Raw genomic sequence first — 20,050 nt, 5'->3', positions numbered from 1 at the left:
ATTTTGATTAGACTTCCATCTTATTTTACTTTCTTTCCCTTTATTTTCTCGGCAACCAAAATGTGCATCTTATGTTACTTTCTTCCCCTTTATTCTATCAGCAACTAAAATGAGGATCAGTGTTACCCTCAAGATTCTCATTGTAGGATTTGTCTGATCAGATGCCGTGGTAGTTTGTTCATCATATGGTTGACTCCTGGTTTGTTGCATATTCTCTAAGCATTTTCTGTATATGCTTGGTCTCATTGGCATATTTTCTGTCAATAATTCTGCAAATTGAGTTATAGAGGATGTGAAGTTTCTTTGATGAAGTTGTGGGATTCTGTGTCCCTTTAAGTTTCTTTATTGCATGGCATGTTTTGTGTAACAATGACATCTTTTTGTTATTTCAGCTGCTGAGCACAAATGCTTGAAGAGAGGAGTGAAGGAGGTGGTTAAAGGTATCAGAAGGGGGGACAAGGGGTTAGTATCCAATTGGACATTTTGCTGTTTTTTCTGTTTATCTTCCTCTTTGTAGTTTCTTCAATCATCGACTGACTCATGTGCAAATTAGTAAAGACTATTTCTTCTAGATTTCTAATTGTTTGGTTAATTGGTAGTTGACATTGGTTTTCCCCCCTTCTCCCCGTGAGTGCAGATTTTGTGTTATAGCGGGGAATATCACTCCTATTGACGTCATTACTCATGTTCCAATATTATGCGAAGAGGCTGACATTCCCTATGTGTATGTTCCCTCAAAAGAAGTAAGTTGGGGATTTTATTTTATTTTTTTGCATCTTTATTTTTTGAGGTGTGATGATCTGTCTATTCTTTTTCCCATCCTATGTAGGTTCTCGAGGATGATAGAAGCTTTTCTGTTTTTGTCTTCTTTCCTTCTTTTCAATTTTACACACATGCATGGCTCTTCAAGCAAAAATGTTCCTAGGTTTTACACCCAGATCCTTTTTTTTTTTATGAGAAACAACCATAAAACAAATAATATATAAATACCAAAAAAGTTGGTGCAAAACGGATGAGTTTTATACCCAGATCCTCACCATGATATCTGGGAAAAAGTGTCACCTAGATTTTGTATTTTCCTTAAAAATGAGTCATCTCATGAAGTTTGAAAATCCTGTTCATTTGCAATGAGCCTATTTATGTGTTTGATCAGGATCTTGCTGAGGATTTTGGGGTTTCATGGGGATAATGATGTTTCAAAAAGTTTATCTAGATCATGGTGCCAGTTCCATTTGTTCTGGTGGCTTCATCAACAGGATAGAATTCTGCATCCAAATGCTATGTGATACATGAGTGATTTCCTTTTCATGTGACCTTAGACTATGCCCCTACTTTCTGTGCATTGATGCTTATTGGTAATTATGTTAGCCATAATATCACTTATCAAAAAAAAATTATGTTAGGCATAATATCAAGAGATATTGAGTATCATACAATCATTTGTCAAGGAAAACCCAAAATTTTTATGTTCATATTTGGAAATATCTTAAAAGGTTAAGGTGCATAAATGCGTAAATCCAGTTCCAAGCTGATCCTTGTTGAGGGACACCGCCCCTTGTTCAGATTAGCTTGATTTCAATTTATGGTTTGGTCATTGGACTTATGCTCTTACACACAATTGAGGAGTCTGTTATCTCATAAAGTAAGTTGCCCATTTCCAATGTTTATTGATTTACAAAAGCGGCATGGTTTTATCTTTGATTACATGTATTTTGTGGTGATACGTTTCATTCAATAAGAACCCAAATGGCTTTTAGGTAGTTTGTCAGTTAAATAGAAATTAGTGGTTTCTTCAGCTTAATCGAAAGTTTTAATTCCATGTTTCTATTTTCAATCTGTTGTCTTGAAATTTGCACACAGGCTTCATATTTGGTACTTCATTATTGATAGTTCAAATGCATATGACTTGATCTGTAGATTCATAACTCATGAATCAAAGTAGTAAGAGCACACTCAATTGTCTTGGAATGTAGACGCATGCATTCATGCACATCACTTAGATGATACAAGTCTATTCAACTCTCATGTGCAGCCTCATGAATCAAAATAGTAAAAACATGTGGAATTTTGTCTCTATTTACCCCTCTGTTCTCTGATAAATCTGCTTTCTACAGGATCTTGCAAATGCAGGCTCCACTAAGAGGCCAACATGTTGTGTTCTTGTGCTAACCAAGCCCACCAAGGGAGAACTTGGCCAGGAGGAACAAGAAAAATTAAAGGCAGAGTACACCCAGGTTGTATCTGATGTATCTGGGCTGACTTCCACCCTTTTCTGAAGTGCAAAACAACTGCTGCGCATATTATTAATGTACTAAATTTTGGTTGATATAACATTTAGTTGTTCATGCATCGTTTGAAGTGGGAAATAGACAAAAGCATTGCTTTATATATGTTAGAAATGTGTTGTTGACTGGGAAAGCTTCTTTCATGCTGTGCACACAGAAAATTTTTGATCCTTTTCTGACTGGTTGCACATCTAATGGTGGCCATTGCTATTATCATGCCTCTACCAGATCCAATAACAACAATATTAACAATTCCCTGGCCACCTATCAAAAAAAAAATGAAACATTTCCCTGGCCAGGTGATACTTCATCATGTCATGTAAATGCATACAAGAACCTCCTGGAACCCTAAAGGCAGATGTACTAGTCTAGTTTGCTAATCTAAACTGAAATCGGTATTCAATTTTTAGAAGGCACATGCTGTCACTAGCACTTATATAACTGCAATCCCTTTTGTCACCAACTAAATGGGTCTGATATCTGTATATTATACCATTTGTCAAATAGTTCAGATCTAAATATGATCTTTCCCTCTTTGTTTCTACGGGACTTCAGAAGACAGCCATAATTTTAGGATGTAAAAAGGTTCAGCAAGGGATATCAAAATGGGAAAATGCAATCCAAGGAGGCATAAGGTTTAGCATGTAACTTGATGATGCATCTACACTCCGCTTACTGAGAAAATGGGGTTTAGATTAAAGAAGCATACAAGGTTGGAGCAGAGAAAGACCTACCCAATGAATGATAAAACTAACATATAAGAGAAGATTTTGATGGTAGTTGCAGTTTCTTTTTTCATCCCAGACTAGGAATGAATGGCAACGGATTGATTGAATGACAAAACAAGCAAAGCCTACCAGTCTCAGCAATTTATGTCAATCAAATCAGTAGGACTGGCATTTAAGAACCAGAGCACATACAGTAACTGTTAACATTTTATTTAGATTTAGCATATAGGCATGAACAATGTCATACATGAAGATTATTGGTAAAGCCCCTTATTTTTATTTACAGAGACCCACAATTTATGCCATCCCTTATTTAAATCTCAAAAGGATGGCGAAACTAAAAGAAAGATCAGTTCTTTGGGACCATTCCTTTCTTCAAAGGGAGCATTTGCCTGCAAATCTCAAAGAGTAGTGAACAAATCTCTCTGCTGAAAAGGGTCTCATGGTAACCAAAAAAAGAAATGGGAAAAAAAAGGACTAGGACAGTGTAATATCCACATTCATAGTTTGGAGTAAAACAAACTATATGGTGTGAGAATCACTTTTGGGAAGACAAACTTTTGAAAAATAAGACACCTAAACCACCAATTGCCAGGGATAAGATAATTGGAATGCCCATGGATTCAATGTCAATCATCCTGTTTGCCCTATCTGTTCTTCCTTGTCGTGACTTCTCTCCCCAGTACTCATGCAGAAGACTGTTCAGATTGTCTAATTGATGCATTATCTGACGTTGCCCACGCGCAACAACTAATATCTGTCAAAAACAGATTCACTAGTCAAAACAATTTTTCTTTTTTTTAAATGCTGAAAATAGAACATGACAATAAAAGAGAAGCACAGCAATAGAACATCTTTGTTTAGAAAGGACCGAGTTAATTTCACTAGAACATGACAATGGAGGTACTGCTCTGAAATATAATACATGAACTTCAAGAGTATAACTTCTATCATGACCATTTATGACATTAATATAACAGCTAGATCAAAGTTTGATTAAAATCACCAATATATCATAATTTCCTCCCAGTTGTGCAGTTGAATGGAACCATCTTGTGTGAGGAAAAGCACATGAATCACCAAAATTATAAGCTTTTGAAGCCAGTTCCTCGTTTATTTATTTTAAATTTTTTCATTTTTTTTTATTTTTTTATCAGAAACAAACAAATGTATTAATAGAAAAAAAATAAGGATGAGAGATCCTCCTCATGAAGTACAAACCTGATCAAAAGTGACTAAGTAAACCTCCACAAGGACGACTATACAATAAGGACAAAAGGCCTATACAAGTATAACAACAGCAACCCTTACAACCCAACCCTAATGTGTACAAATCAAGAGCCAGCTAAGCTGAATTATACTCAAAGGGTAGGGTTTAAAAATGTCTGCACAGTAAGCCCAAAAAGAAACAAAAAAATGAAACGAACCCCACAACAAATTTGACATCCTCCAAGTATTCTCGAAAATCCAAGCATTCCTCTCTTTCCACACAATCCACAACAAAGAGAGAGATGCTATCCTCCAAAGAGCCCTTCCTCTAAGTGAATTCCCAAAACACTTAAAGGAGATCACCATCATATTACAAATATTGTTTGGCGAAACCCACTCCATCCCAGCCTGTGAAAAATCCTATGCCACAATCCCAAAGCAATCAGACAATGCAAGAAAAAATTATCAATCATCTCACTACTCCTACATAGGATGCACCAATCAGGACTAAGAGCTTTGAAATATCTTCTCAACTATAGTATGTCATTTGTATTTACCTTCTTAAGTGCCACTAACCGTGCAAAGGCCTTGACCTTAGATGAAACCTTTGATTTCCACAAAAAATTAGTTGGGTAGAAGGGGACTGAATCTGGAGAACAGGATAAGGCTAAAAAAACGATTTAATTGAGAAAACTCCTGAGGAGGACAGTACCCAAGATCTCACATCTGAAATATAAGGAGACAAATGAAAATTGGACAATAAGGACATTAATCTTTCAAGCAGTTCCTCCTAAATGATGTGCAGTTTTTTGATTTATTTATTGGGAGACATTGAGTGCTCAAAGAAACACTCAAAAAATGTTGATTCGAGACTTGGTATCACTACTAAAATATCTCTACAGTTACTTTTTATTCCCACTTATTTGTTTGTGAAGACAAATAGATAAAGCAAAAACTTGGAGAGAAAGAGAGACCCTAGAGGTCATGATGGGAATTACCACAATATCAACCCAAACAGATGCTTTGTTATGAATAGTATCAATGGCAAATGGTTCTCATCCTCATATATGCTTTGGGTTAAACCTTCCATTCGAATGAAGAGTTTGCTTCTACATTTTTTTTAGATTTCCAGTTTCTCCAAATATTTCCTTTATTTGTTTCATTATATCCTTTTTGTATCTTTGCCATATAATCCTTGTAAGCTTTCCCCCAAAAACTTAATCAAAGAACACTTTTATCTTCCCCCCACCCCAGCAGTCATACATATATACAAATGCATCGAACTGAAAAAAAAAAAAAAAAAAAAGGTCAATATGAAGATACCTCATCCATCAGAGGGGAGTCTTTAGCCAATTGAGAAGAAGAGGAAGAATTAGGCAGTATAGACCCAGTCAAAGAACCATTTCCTAAGCCAGCCATGAAAAGAGAAGTGGGAGCAGAGCCATTGCAGGCATCAGCCTGCACAGCCAAGTTTTGTTGGCTAGCAGAAACTTTCCTGATAGAGAACTTGGAATTTAACTCTTCAATGCGAGATGTGAACTCATCCATTCTCTCATTCAGTGTGGAAATTTGTTCTGAGAGCTGAGTGATGACTCCCTGGAAAACTCAGACAGCAAGTTGGACAGTGAAAACTAGCATAAAAGTTGCTGACAAAGTGAGGTATAGGAAAACAAAAAATAAGAGATAAGCGATGTAAAATCCATTCAAGGGGAAAAAAGAGTAAATTTTCAGCAATGGAGTTTCCACATGCAGCAGATGTGGGAAAGGTTGGTGGATGGATAGTATCTCTGATTACCTGATTTGGAACTGTAGCAGGAGAATCTGGGGTTCTTACATCAAACCTTCTACTGTTAACTGCAAGTCTGGTCAGCTTAGGCAAATTCTTATCCCTTTGTGTTGAATATGAATGAGGTATATCACTGCCAAAAATATAGAACAGAAACATTGTTATTTGAACAAACACTTGGTTCTACCTTCTAAAGTATTGAAATATTTTGGGGTCTTTAAAATGGTGTATTCCTTAAGGCTATATTTGGTTTCCAGAAAATTTCAGGGATAATACATGGGAAAAAGTAAAAGAAAAGAAAAAGTGTAAGAAAAATAAAAAATAGATTTAAAGCCACTCTTCTATATAAAAGTTAAATAATTTTAAAATACATAAATTTGTAATTAATTTTAATTTTCTTTGGTATTTTCTATAATACGACCAAACATGAGAAAATAATTTTTCTTAAACATTTTTTTTTTCTTTTCTTTTTACTTCTTAGGAACCAATCATAACCTAAAGAATAGAAACAATGAAAAAATAAATAAATTCAATTGGATGAAATAGTGTCGTAGTTATGCCATTATTTAATCAAGAGCTGATGTAACCATCCTTGGCAAAACCAATTTTCTTTGCCCTCCTATTCCAGATGACAAATTTATCACTGTGGCTAAAACTCTGTCCACAGCATGAATTTTCTGGAATGAATTTTAAATAAAGAAATGCTAGACCTTCTTGAATAGGTAAACAGTCAAACAGGTCCTAGTTGGATGGGAATCCGTACCGGTTGAGATATTTCATTCTCCTATCTGCAGAGGCCCGGGATAGTGCTTCTTTAGGGCTTGAAGCCAAATCATCATCAATACTGAGCTTTGTCTTCAAATCATCTGGTAACGCCTGTGTATTGATTGTATCAGGATTGTCCACATGCAGAAAATACATGGTTACACAGTCACTTTGAAGCATCATACCATAACATCATTCACAAGCTTCTCCAGCTGAATGTGTTCTATATATGTGCGAGGAACATATGAACCATCCAAACCCAGTCGCTCTGCTACATTTTTAACATACAAACGGTCTTTTCCTTGCACCTTCATATCAAGCACAACAACAATTTAGTAAGTGCTTATCTTTGCACAAGTAACACTGATAGTTTCCAGAGGAAATGCAATTATTTAATTTTGAAAACTGGAGTATTAAATTTTTTGTTCTTCAGAAAAAATTAGAAGCCCCACCTAAACAACACTTACAGGGTTCACCAACAGTAAGGTCCTGCACAAATTTCAAGCTCAGCCAGAACAAAATTTCAGAGGCAATGACTGAAAGAACCAAGAGTTGAGCAATGCCATCTGAAAGATTACTAATCAAAGATCCAAAGAAGATTTGGAAGTAAAATTGTTTTTTGGGAGGTTCATTTTATTCTCCTTTCTTGGCCCCTAGTAGGACTCAAACCTGGAACCTCCCACATCCCCAGTCCAACCCCTTGCCACTTGAGAAGATTTGGAAGAAAGAAATTCAAGAATGTTAGTTTTGTCTGGAAGAACATAGAGCATATAGCACAAGGGAAGCTGGAGCTGATTACAATATTAAAAGGCTAGTTAGAGAAAGATACTAGACATGCTTATGTACTTGTTGACACATCTCTAAAAATCCAAAGCTTAAAAGCAGTACAATTTTTCATGCAAAACAAACACTCAGCAATCTCATAATCATCACCATCATGAACATTGCTGCAATTCTCGTGATGGAAAGAATGTTTGGAGAGAATTGTTAATCATTGATCAGCTCATGAGGAGAGAAGTAATCCAAACAGTGCACGGGGCAACAGGGACTGATAAGGATGAATCTCTAAGATACACATCAAGAAAGGGGATTTATATTAGTTGTAATTAGAGTCGAATTAGTATTACTTGAAATTAAATTAGGATTAGTATTTGTCAAGAGCCAAACTAGGATTAGCTAATTAGGTTATAAGATAATTAGAATTAGAGTTATAACAGGTTATAAGAACCCTAATAGACTTTGGATTTCTTAGAGAAGCCTATAAATAAGGCTAATCAATGTAAATCAACGTAATAAATTGATTGATATTAATAATATTATATCTTTTTATTGCAAATGTTGCAATCCTCAATAATGAAACTCCATTGATTTTTGTTCTAGGTGAGACTCCTAAAAGGCCTTAGTGAGACTCCTAGAAGGCCTTAGTGAGACTCTAAGGTTTCCATCTTTTCTTCATCATTTCTTCTCTCTCTTTACTTTTTTTAATTTATTTTTTCTCTACCATAAACTTTATTCTTTGTTCCTCTCCTTACACCCTAAAATAAAACCCTAGCCCACCTACTTTTGAGTGTAGGCAAAAATCCTAGGGTTCCTACATCAGTTTTGGTATTAGAGCGAAAGTTCTTGGCATGAAGGCATATGCAATTGAGGAGTGGAGCAATGTATGCAAACATGGTTGAAGGCTACAATTTTTTTTATGCAATGGTAAACATACCAAGGCTAAACAAAGAGGAGGATTGGCAACCTACTAGCATCTTCCGAACTTGTGTTGCTTGCCAAGAGAGACTATACTTTGATTATTGATGGAGGTGGTTATTCCAATCTAACTTCAGAGGAGCTTGTCGAGAAGCTTTAATCTAAAGACAGAAGAGCATCCAAATCCCTATAAAAAAGCATGAGTAAATAACACATCTATTTTGGTAAGTTCTCGTTGTCTATTGACATTTACTGTCAATAATAATTTTGAGTTATCAGCATGGTGTGATATTTTGCCAATGAAAGTTGCCCATATTGTGCTTGGAAGCCTATGGCTTTTTGATGAAAAGGTCCAACATGGTGGATATGAGTACACTTACAAACTTGTGCGTAAGTGTTTGTTGGGATTAGCTTTTGAGTGTGATAGTTTGTGGAGAAGAATCATTACGGAGTAGTATGGAGAAATAGCAAGGGGTTGATGTTCTATGGTTGGTAAGGTGGTTTTTGTGTGAGAACTAGCATCAGTGTGGGATTGTGCCTTTAATGAATTATAGTCCAACCTCATTCAAATTAGATGATTACAAAAAAGCATGTCCAAGACAAGGGGCCATTGCAACCTAGGTTTAGGCAAAGCTTTTTCAACTAGGAGATAGAGATGCTGGAGAAGTTTTTGTAGGCAAGTTCATTATGTTGACAAGCTGGTGTGGAAGGCCATCAAGAAAGAATTTTTCTCTGTAAGTATGCCTTGTCTTTTTCAACCAAAGAGCTTTGGGTTTTTGAGGTGCCCTCTAAGGTTAGTTTCTTTGATTGTGAAGGAGGTAATGAGGAAAAATTCTCTCAATTGATTGTCTAATGAGAAGATGTTAGACTACGGTAAATAGGTGTTGTGTCTATAAGCAACATGACAAGTTGGTAAACCATATTCTTACTCATTGTGAAGTGGTTGACCGATTTATGGTCTTTGGTAATTTCCTTATCTAGCATGGATTAGATTCTTCATTTGAAGATCAAAGATGTTTTACTTGTGTGACATGGCAAATTTGTGAGTTAAAGAAGAAAAGTGATATGGAAGATTGAATCCTTTATGCTTATTTTGGACTATGTTGGAAAAAGGAAATAAAAGAAAAATTAATAGTTTGCATCTTGTAATGTTGGTCCTTGGTGGTACCCTCTTATCAGTGAACCAAAGGTCTCGAGTTCAAGTTTCTACAGTATTTAAGTGGTGTAGAGTAGGTTTTAGAGTGGATTCTCCATCATGAAAAAAAAAAAAAGAAGTAAATAAATAGTAAAGTTGGTGCTGAAAAGCCTATTGCTAAATTTCTACTTGCATGGTCAAATTGCTCAGGGAGAGGTATGTACTAATCGGTCCTTCCTAGATTTTGTATATATTGGCTTGTATCTTTGGGCTCTTTTCTTATTTTTTCATTTTGGCCTTGGCATGCCTACTGCCTACTATACTTCTGTGTGCAAGAGTCACGGACCTGTTGTTAACCACCTTTAATATTATTATATCTTAACTACACATATATTACAAAAAAAACGAAGGGAAAAAGAACTTTAAAACAATAACCTCCGCTAATCATCAGTTACCAATTGAACAATCATAAACAGCAATAACCAGAACTTTCTAGAACTGTCCTGCCTCAGCAAGATATAGACATGGTAATAAAGAGGGGAAAATTAGCGCATGACACTGTAAATCAATACAAATAAATGAAGAATGGTACCATTACCTGAACATACCGACGATTAAGTTGTTCTAGCCAATCAGTTTTAATACACACTTTATCATCAAAGAAGCAATGGCTGGTTCTTTTCAGGATAGCTGCAATTGTGTACCCCAAGGCCATCAGGCCACCAAGAAGGCGGACACTAACTTCAAAAGTTATTCTTGGTGAAATGATGAACGGACTATCTGTAACCCATTCCTGAAAACAAGTACAGTATTGAGAAGAGATTTCGTTTCACCCTCACCCCAGCATCGTCTGCATTTCTTCTACTTTAAAAGATTATTCAGCTAAACACAAACATGGATTTAGAAGTAAGAGCACATTAACATCTTCAATTTCCCACTAAATCAGTCAAAATCATTTTAATCGATTGATAAAAATTTGTAAATTGAGTAGCCCAAGTTCTAATGGCGTTTAGTTCTCCATATCAAGATGAACCATAGCTAATGTCAAGTTAGAAAGCAAAAGTCTTCCCATGAGCAGGACCTAGTGCTCATAAATTCCCTTGTTTTAAAGCTGGATATTTTCCATTATAAATTATTAAAGATGTTCAGCTATTCTCCTCAGAATTATATTGTGAGGAACTTCACTGGCCTAAAGCATGAGAAATGCTTGTGTAATGCAGCTTAAGCCTCATAAGCACAGTTTATGAACACAAAAAATAAAAATAAATAAATCAAAAGCCACTGAGCAGCAGGAGGGGAAGACTAATAATACTAGCAAAAATATATACAGCTTAAAACATGTGACTGCATGCAATAAAGTACATTAAGAAAAACTGTAGATGTGGCATGCTTTCCTCTACAAATAACCGTAACTGACATTTGCCTTACCTGAGGTTTTGATAATTGGGAAAAGACCTTGACTAAAATTTCTAAAGTTATGGCTCCCCTCTGGCTTATTAATAGTATGGCAGACCTCCTCATACCCCTAAATTAAGTCATGGAAAATATTGACTTCACTAAAGTCTAAATGTCTAATCTCGTAAGGATGCTTTTAGCTCTTTTTGACTTTTTAACTTTGTAGAGAACTATAATGTAGTTATTCTATCTTTCCCATATCAGAACAAATAAAGGTATAATGAGTATTTTCCAACCTTAAAAAGATAAATGAGGGTAAAAGCATCTTTAATAGAACCTTATCAGTGTTAGCAGTTTCTGTTGCTGAACTGTGTGGCAAGGTGAGCTCTGTCATCAAAGAGGATGTTAGGTTTCCTTAGGGGCGGAAGCCAGAGGTTTTTAACTAAGAGTACTTTTGTTTTTTGTTTTCATTCTCATACTCCTGAACATTTTTCATCTTTTTGAAGGATTTCTGATCCTTCTTTCTTTTGTGCACTTTCTTATTTTCATCTAATGTATAATATAATACAAGTATGGTTTCTTATACAAATTGAGGTTAAGGAAATTTTAGGAAATTTAGAAAAGTCTACATGTAACTTTCTCATTAAAACCTGGGTCAAACCTTCATGAACAATTTGTCTTTATCATCAACTAAAATATAATAAACAAGACCATGAAAATCATAAGAACTGATATCTATCAATGGTGATACTAAGTACTTCTGATTATTACATCTGTCACAATGTCAAACACAAATATCATTCCAATTAAGAAACTTAAGCCACAACAGTCAAACCTCAAACATGAGATTGTATTTGCCATCCCTGTTCCTCATCCTCAGATATGATTGGCATGCTTCAGGATCTTCACCAGGCGGTAGAAGATATATATCATAAGTTTCCTCTGTAGTTTCAGTGCGTTCTTCAGAAAGAACAGCTTTGATTTGATCCACTGAAAGATCCCTCGTTGACTACAATAATAGAAAAACACTTAGAACCATGGAAGACAACGAATACACAAGCCATAAAAATTCGACTTAAAGGAGGTCAACCTTCAAAATATAAGTGGGGTTCTGAAATCCAGTGAATGGATTGAACTTGTTGATGATTTTTATATGTGCTGTTTGTAGATCTGGCTCAATAAAAGCCTTGTACATAGGATATACCTGTGTAAAAGAAAGCTGATGAGAAGTACAATAAATGCTTTATATGAATAATTAAGGGCTACCATAACAGTTCATTAAGTAAAGAAAACTTTCTAACATAGTATAAGTGAAAACACCGTTTCAGAGATTTGATGGATTATTTCTTCAGGCTCTTGGCCAGCACGTTGAATGTCCCGTAAAACCCTTTTGACAAGGTCAAAGTGTACTCCACCAGTAACAGATACTCGAAGATCTAGCAAAGGGCGCAATCTTTCACTCAAGGCATATGTGCCTTCAATAATGACAATGCGGGAACTGGGAACATCAACTGTCCTGAAGCATGAGTTTGGTTAACGTTTAAAGTCATGATCATAGAGAGAGAGAGAGAGAGGCTATTGAGAGACTAAAACATGAACAGCACAAGAGACACTCCAAAAAGGATATGTTATTTACAAATTAATATATATAAATGAATGAAATACTTTAAAAGAGGAAAAGGAGAGATGACATTGAATGAAAGAAACACCACCCCAAGAAAAAATTAAAAGATGAAAGAAAATAAACAAACATGGTTGTCAAGAAATATGAAAGTCTGTTATATTTTTCAAATAGACAAAGGAGAAAACTAGATGATACTTGATTATGGAAGGTTTACTGGATGAGACAAAATTAAGAAAAACTTAGCTCTAACTCGTGAATAACCAAAAAGATAACAATGCACAATGCTAAAGGTTAACTAAAATAGAAGCAGCCATTCAAGCCAGTCTATTTGTGTATCTTAATAGTCAGAGCAACTTAAGCTTTCATACTAATATATCTCAATCATAAACCAAGGCCACAGTGAGCACATATCTATTTTTTTAATTCATTCTTTATTTCCCCCCTCAAGTAACAGTAACTGGGCAAGAAATACAGAGCAAAAAAGGAAAAGGGGGAAACAAAAAATAAATGAGTTCTGAAAAAAAAAAAAAAAAAGTGGATAACCAACCTGTAACCTATGCGAGAGCTAGATTTAAAATCGTAAATAGGAACTTGAACGGGCTTCCCTGCTTTTAAACCATGGATATTCTCAAGCAATGTGCCATAATCTGTCAAGCGTGGGTCTGTCTCAAAATGTAACAACCATTAGAATTCAGCCATGCAGTCTCCCATCTTTCAATCATTGTTTGGACCAGAAACAAAGAGAAAAATACACTTCTATGATATTCAGGAAAGCTATGTGAAGACAAACTGAATATATAGAGAAGGAAAACAGGGCAATCCCTTCATAGGACTCTGCATGTTATTACTTACATGTGTTAAAAACAAGCGTTGAATTGTTAAGACAAGCATAGAACAAAGTAAACCAACAATCCATTTATCATACAGACTGCAATGGTACATAAGAAGGTAGACTAAGGTCAAAAATCAAGATAGAGAGTAAAAGTCACAAATTATATCAAATTAAAGAAGCCACTGCAGTGTAGATTAACTCAAGATGCTCCTTCATAGTTAGGACCGAAGGCCTCTTTTAACTGGGCCAGTTCCAGCAAAGGACTCCGTTATCATGCTGGTTTTACTCTATAGAAGGTGAAAGAAATAACACCACTGCTTATGAACCAAGTATTTGAAGCACCCTTGTAATTATTAGAACCTCCAAATGTTAAGAGTACTGATTTTTTCAGTTGTATTCTATATCTCTCAGAGGACAACTCTGTGGTTCAAAAAGGGGCTTTATTGACGATCTTTACAAACGGGCGCCTAACACTTAATCCTACCCATAAATCAACAGCTTTTTCAGTTAAAAAAATTTAAGAATTAAAAGCCCCGATTATCATTTGCTTCAGCCCTATAGAACCCTGATACAAATTCTAAACAATATGGGAGCTTCTTTATATAACCTAGTTAACCAAAACTCAACATACTAGCTAAAACCTTTTAAATGACCATAAACAGACAGATGAACTCACAGAGAACCATAGTTGTCATTCTTCTAAATTGTTAGCACATTAACAATGCCCATTTTAGTTATACAATACCTTCATTTGGATTTGTGGTAATAAAACTTTTTGATAATAGAATACAGTTGAATTTCACTAATCAAACCTTACCTATATTTGTTTCAACTTAATTATTAAAATATTTCATGCTTGGGATGTTCAATAATTCTAGGCAGTATTCATTGACACTAGGATTTAGGCCTTAATAGCTTTCTAAGTTTGCCAGACCAGGCACTATGACATCTACATAAAAATGTCAATAATAGCAAAAAGCATATTACAGATTCTCATTTTCTTCATTCATCACATTTGATCAACTTCATGAATAAATGTCAGTTTACAGCTGTTTGAAAGGAACAGGAATAGGTCCCTGTATAAACTCTTCTTCAGATGAAACAAATTACAGAAAAGTACTGTGCTGAAATAGTCACTGAATTTCATCACAACTATGGGGCTGAAAAGTACCAAGAAATAAAAAAGAATATAAATAAGAACATGTCTCCTCAACTTTAAAATAATAAATAAATAATAAAAAAGTTTAAAGAGGTGTCCCATGAAAGGAAATGAACACTGATCAACTACAGGATTTCCCAAATTGAACCAAAAAACAGAAGAACATGAGATTTTACCATCAAAGTTGCCATCAATGATACGGCTGGAATCATTGTAGTTGTCCATGGAAATGACAGCAATGCTGGGCATAAAGTTGAGCACCTTCTCAGTAAACACAGTCTTCCCAGCCCCAGAGGGACCTGCTACTCCTACTAATATTATCCCATCATTGTTTTGAGCCAGCAACTGGCATGCACGTATCACTATAAAGAAACCTTTTTCAAATGACAGAGAATTTTGGATTGGAACTATCTCGTAACGATTAGAATCCTTCCTTTTGACCAATTGAACTTGATCTCTTAATAGACCAGACTTCCGCCTAGGTGAATCAGCACCAGAAGATGTATCCTGAGCCATTTAAATAAGACAAGTGCTGCAGAAATGAAGAAAAAAAAAACTTTAATTGTCTTATGCAGTAAACAAGGCTAGAACTGAATAGTGACAATGTGGCAGAACACTAATTTGCAAAATATGAATATGCCAAATAGATTGAAAACCAATGGATATATTTATCAGACCATATGTTCTTAGAAGTTTCTCTAAACGCTTTCGGCAATGAGGTCAACATTGTCACATAGATATGGACATCCAAATCCATTAGAGAACATTGGGAATTGCTATTTAATTCTCGGGTTATTTTTTCAAAAATCAAATTTGTTAGGGCTAGCAGAATGGAAATAAACAAAAACCTTGGTTGTCATGAAACACTAAAAAAACTGAACCATGACCTCAAGTACAAATGAACCAAAAACACAACACTCTCCATTTAATCCTCTTACCTATAATGCTGCAATAATAATCACAACACTAACTTGGCTACTGTGGCTCTCCTGTTGGAAAATGGATAGCTTGAACTACATTATTGCCACAGCAAAAACATAGCATGGTATTTTGTATTCCCTCCTTAACAAAATTGGCAAAACTTCTCAATTACTAAAACAAGATTAAATTTGTCAGAGTCACCCCTCCAACTTTCATGAGCCTTTTTTTTTTTCTGAGTCACCAAAGATTGGACAATGCAGAATCTCCCTCTACTAAAAGATTAGATAAACCCACAACTTTGGTCAATTTTAGGCCTTCCACCAACCCCAGAATCTCAGTTTCGACATGTTTACAGAATTTTATCAACAGTGTATCAGAATGATCTGTGAATAATCCTCCAATCCCAAGCTGTCATGGGATACCCAAACAGCACCCATAAAAATTTAATTTGATATAACTGGATGGAGATTGGAGTCCGTATAGGGACTCTCTCCTCATCCAACCTAGTAGATCTGCATATTGTATTCCAATCTAGTAAATATAATATGCAGATGAAGCCAATGGTCAGAAAGAAGATGAGACAAAAATATAAAAATCCTACACTGCCTCCAAAGTCCTCTATCTATCCTAAAATATCTTCACATCTTCCACCAAATAGTCCAAATTAATGTATGGCTAGCCACACACCTCGCAGCCTTAACTCTAGGAAGTTCTCTCAATGGCGTTTAGGTAGGAGTAACTTTTGTTTCATGCAGGAGGGTAAAGTTGATCAAGCATAGGAGGAACCAACTACCCAAGTGTAAGTTACAGCATCAGAAACTGATAATCATGCCCCAAGCAAGTGATCCAATAACAGCTCCCCCAAAAACAATTTTCCAAAATGGTGAACAACAAAATCTTCTCCGTTCACTACCCCACCACCATCCATGTTCAGTTAAACCGCCTTATTTGTAAAAGAATTAGGTGTTCATCAACATAAAACCAGCCAAGTCTATAAAACCCACCTAACCCATTTTATTCACTTTCGGTGTCTGACATTTACTTTGGATTCTAGGATGGGATCCAAAACCCCACAAAGGTCGGTTGTATTGACTCTGACTAGGTCTTTGTTGACTTAAGAGCCAACACCTTAACCATCCCCACTAAGTTGTTGCCGAATTATTAATCATACACTACGATGTTCGTTTCAACACAACATGAACACGCTTTTTTCAAATTCCTATTTCCAAATTCGTAACGATACAAGACCAGAATTTTCTCGCTGGCAAACAGTCTTCTACAATTTACTTGCAGGAATTTACCAGCAACCAAACAGAACCTAAGACTCGGTTTCTCTTGACCAACTCTCATTAACATGCATCTTCCATAAACCTCAACACAAAAATTAATAAATAAAATAAAATAAAATAAATAAATAAATAAATAAATAATAATAATAATAATAATAAATCTTAGCACCCCCATTTTTTCCGGCAATGTTTTCCAGATAAACAGTAAGAGACTACAGAAATAGAATTGCAGAGAAAACAAAAGATACCCCGTTTCTAAGAGCAATAATACGTGATGAAGGGGGAAGGACAGAGGTTCTAGCGAGAAAGAGTGGAGGAGGAGATTTTGAATTGTGATTGAGGATTGAAGAACCGAAACGTACCTGTCAACGGAAGGAAGAAGAATTTCCAAATCTTTCGGTCTGAGGGTTTTGGAAAGTGTACTGTGGAAGTGAAACCAAGAGCTTTCTATCTGTGTCTTCCTTTTATTTCTTTGCAGCGACTCATAAAAATATCGCAGACGCTAGACTCTTCCTCCTCCGGATTTTAGTATTTGCCCATTCGCTCTCCCCACTTGCGCGACACGGCGTCACTATCATATGATATGACCACATTATCTTATCGTACGCACAGGAATAAATAAAAATTCACATATTCAAAATTAAATTTATTTTTGTATTGAATTACTTATTTAATAAATAATGGTTCAAATAGATTAAATACTCATTAGTGAAAAATGTTAAATTTCCAAAATTGGATTTTTAATAGTTCTTTTAATTAAATAATCACTTATAACAAAAAATATATATATACATAATGATTAATCTCACTTTAATGTTTTCATATTTTTCGAATAAACCTTCAAATATTTGTTTTTATATTGCAATTTTGGTATCTTATTATTTTGGTAGTATTTTTCACATATTAATCATATATTTTTTTATTATTACTCACAGTCATAATTATATTTTTAGTAATATATTAGTTTATTTTTGTTTTAAAAAATATAACAGCATTGTATACACTTGTGTTCGTAAAAGTCACATTAAAAAAATTAAATATGAATTAATAAAAAAATTTAATTTCTTAAATTTAAATTTATTAAATTTATAGTTCATCAATTTCTTTAATAATTTAGTGATTTTAAAAATATTTCAAAATACTCTATAATTAAATAATAAATATGTTTATATAATAAAACAATTTCGATTTATTTTATAAGTATTTACACTTTTACGTTTTATATTTGAATTGATAACATTAAATAATAATATTAATATTTATATTGTGACAGAAAATAACATTTTGAAGAGGAGAAAAATTGGATTTTGTTAAGTCCATTAAACAAGACAAAAATAAAATTAAAAAACAAAAAATAAAGGTAGGTCCACCCATTTCCCACCAAACCCATGGGGTCATGTATGGCCCACGACCTTTTCCTTGGTAGACTTGTACACGAACACCACATGTTTAGAAGTGGACGACAGAATCTGTGCATTTCCATAACCTTTCACATGAGAAAGCAAGCTTTCCGCCAAACGTCCAAGTCCATCTTTTCTTGAAATTAAAATTTTTAATAAAAATTTATATTATAAGATTAAATAAAAATTATATTTTGATAATTAAAAATTTATATAATATTAATTTCAAAATATTATGTTTATTTGAATGATACAACATTTGCATTTATGATGTAATTTTTTCTTATTTATTATATTTGTAATTTAATTATTTAAATACGAGAATAATTGGATATTATACCCATGGTATGTCTGAAAACTTGGTTAACTTTTATCAAGTATGTTTATTTGTCAACAAAAATAAAGATAAATTTTACTGATGATGATTTTTATTTTTATTTTTATGAAAAATGTTTATCCTTGATGTACATCATGATGTTTAACTTTCATATGCTATTCTTTCCATATAATATATATGATGTTTATGTATCTCAACTGTCTTATTTATTCATACATAAAATTATTTGGGTTTACTAAAAAATTGATAAATTTCTACATAATTGTCTTATAAATTATGCAAAATTAACATAAAGCCAATGCTAATACACTATTAGGGCATGAAAACTAGATTAAAAGGTGTTGAAAAGTTACTATTTTATTACTAGATAGAACAAGATTCTATGTGAATAATGCTTGAGTTTGAAGAATTGGCAAATATATCACTTGTAGCAGTATCATATTATAACTATATATTGTGATGAATTAGAAGTTATCTAAAATAAAATAATACATGTTTTCATATGACTAACTTAGTCTCCCAAGGTTAATGATAATTATCCTCACATAGACTTTAGGGAATTTGAAAATGCATTTGTTTAGTACTTATCTGTCAATGGTAAAATATATTAATCTCTAAAAGGTCTCATGACGTATTATATCAATTGGTGTTTTGATGAAACAATTTTCTCATCGTTAGAGGGAAGAAAGCCAACCCTAGAAGAACAACACGAAAATGATAAAATTATTTGGAATACATAAACTTTGTTTCATCTTGATCCTCGTACAAATAAATATGGACTAAAAGTTCAAATAATTATTTATTTGCAAAGCATTGCAAATCAATTACGAGATCAATGACACAGATATAATAACAAAGTCACATACACTTCTTGTAAATCTCACAAAACGTGTTATTGTTTCTTAATGACATAGATAAACAAAAGTTATAATAAATAAATTTAAGACATATTTGAAGCATGATAGATCTATTTGTTCAAAAAGTCATGACTATTTTTGAAGGACAAATCAACATAAATCTAAGACATGCTTGAAGTCTCTATATTTAAAAGGTTGTAATTTTTCAAAAGAGGTTTATATAAAGAGAAACACATTAAAGTATTGGTTACTCCTAAAGACACCATAATCAACCTTCTTCAAAAGCCTATAATCATTAGAAGGGCATTCAAATGAGTGACGAGTCCAAAATTATAAATAAATAACCTTTGAAGAAGCATAAATGACTAGCTTTTGAAAAAACAAATTATACAACATATTTCGAAGAGGGAGATGGTCTGTAAAGGCTCCCTAAAAAGGTAAAAGTACTTGAAGATAACGAGATATTTCAAAAGTTATTTAACATCATTAAAAATAATGACGATCCTAGCTAAAAAATGGTACAAGTCATCAATCAAAGTGGAAAGAAGTAATCAAAACAAATATAAATTCTTTAGCAAAATGAGAAATATTGGGACCTGAAATCTAATGCTTGAAAACATAAAAATAAATGAG

General features: G+C 34.0%; 2 protein-coding genes across 2 annotated transcripts; one reads left to right on the top strand and one right to left on the bottom strand.

The window, feature by feature from the left end:
* Positions 1-379: 379 nt before the first annotated feature.
* LOC117904146 (H/ACA ribonucleoprotein complex subunit 2-like protein) lies at positions 380-2,418 on the top strand (the record flags this gene model as incomplete). Its single annotated transcript, XM_034816660.1, has 3 exons — positions 380-462; positions 638-743; positions 2,115-2,418. Coding segments are annotated over 3 exons (351 nt in total), but the record flags the coding sequence as incomplete, so codon positions are not given.
* A 784-nt stretch (positions 2,419-3,202) lies between these two features.
* On the bottom strand, positions 3,203-17,339 carry LOC117904508 (inorganic pyrophosphatase TTM1). The gene is made up of 12 exons (XM_034817136.1): positions 17,186-17,339; positions 14,790-15,145; positions 13,170-13,284; positions 12,319-12,514; positions 12,089-12,202; positions 11,834-12,007; positions 10,202-10,396; positions 6,959-7,081; positions 6,772-6,884; positions 6,018-6,141; positions 5,546-5,818; positions 3,203-3,770 (listed from the first exon to the last, which is right to left on the bottom strand). Exons 2-12 carry the CDS (start codon positions 15,127-15,129, stop codon positions 3,552-3,554), a joined length of 1,986 nt encoding a protein of 661 aa, XP_034673027.1. The 5' UTR covers positions 15,130-15,145; positions 17,186-17,339; the 3' UTR covers positions 3,203-3,551.
* Positions 17,340-20,050: the final 2,711 nt, after the last annotated feature.

This window comes from Vitis riparia, chromosome 17 (genome assembly GCF_004353265.1).
Source record: "Vitis riparia cultivar Riparia Gloire de Montpellier isolate 1030 chromosome 17, EGFV_Vit.rip_1.0, whole genome shotgun sequence".
NCBI lineage: Eukaryota > Viridiplantae > Streptophyta > Magnoliopsida > Vitales > Vitaceae > Vitis > Vitis riparia.
This window is presented reverse-complemented; position numbering and strand designations above follow the sequence as displayed.

Bases quoted from the DNA above. Each gene is read 5' to 3' on its own strand.
- LOC117904508 (XM_034817136.1), bottom strand. From the start codon at position 15,129: ATGGCTCAGGATACATCTTCTGGTGCTGATTCACCTAGGCGGAAGTCT. The intron at 13,285-14,789 runs GTAAAATCTCAT...ATTTTGAGACAG, and splicing joins CATTGATGGCAACTTTGATG to ACCCACGCTTGACAGATTAT. The intron at 3,771-5,545 runs GTATCTTCATAT...TGTTTTTGACAG, and splicing joins ACTCCCCTCTGATGGATGAG to ATATTAGTTGTTGCGCGTGG.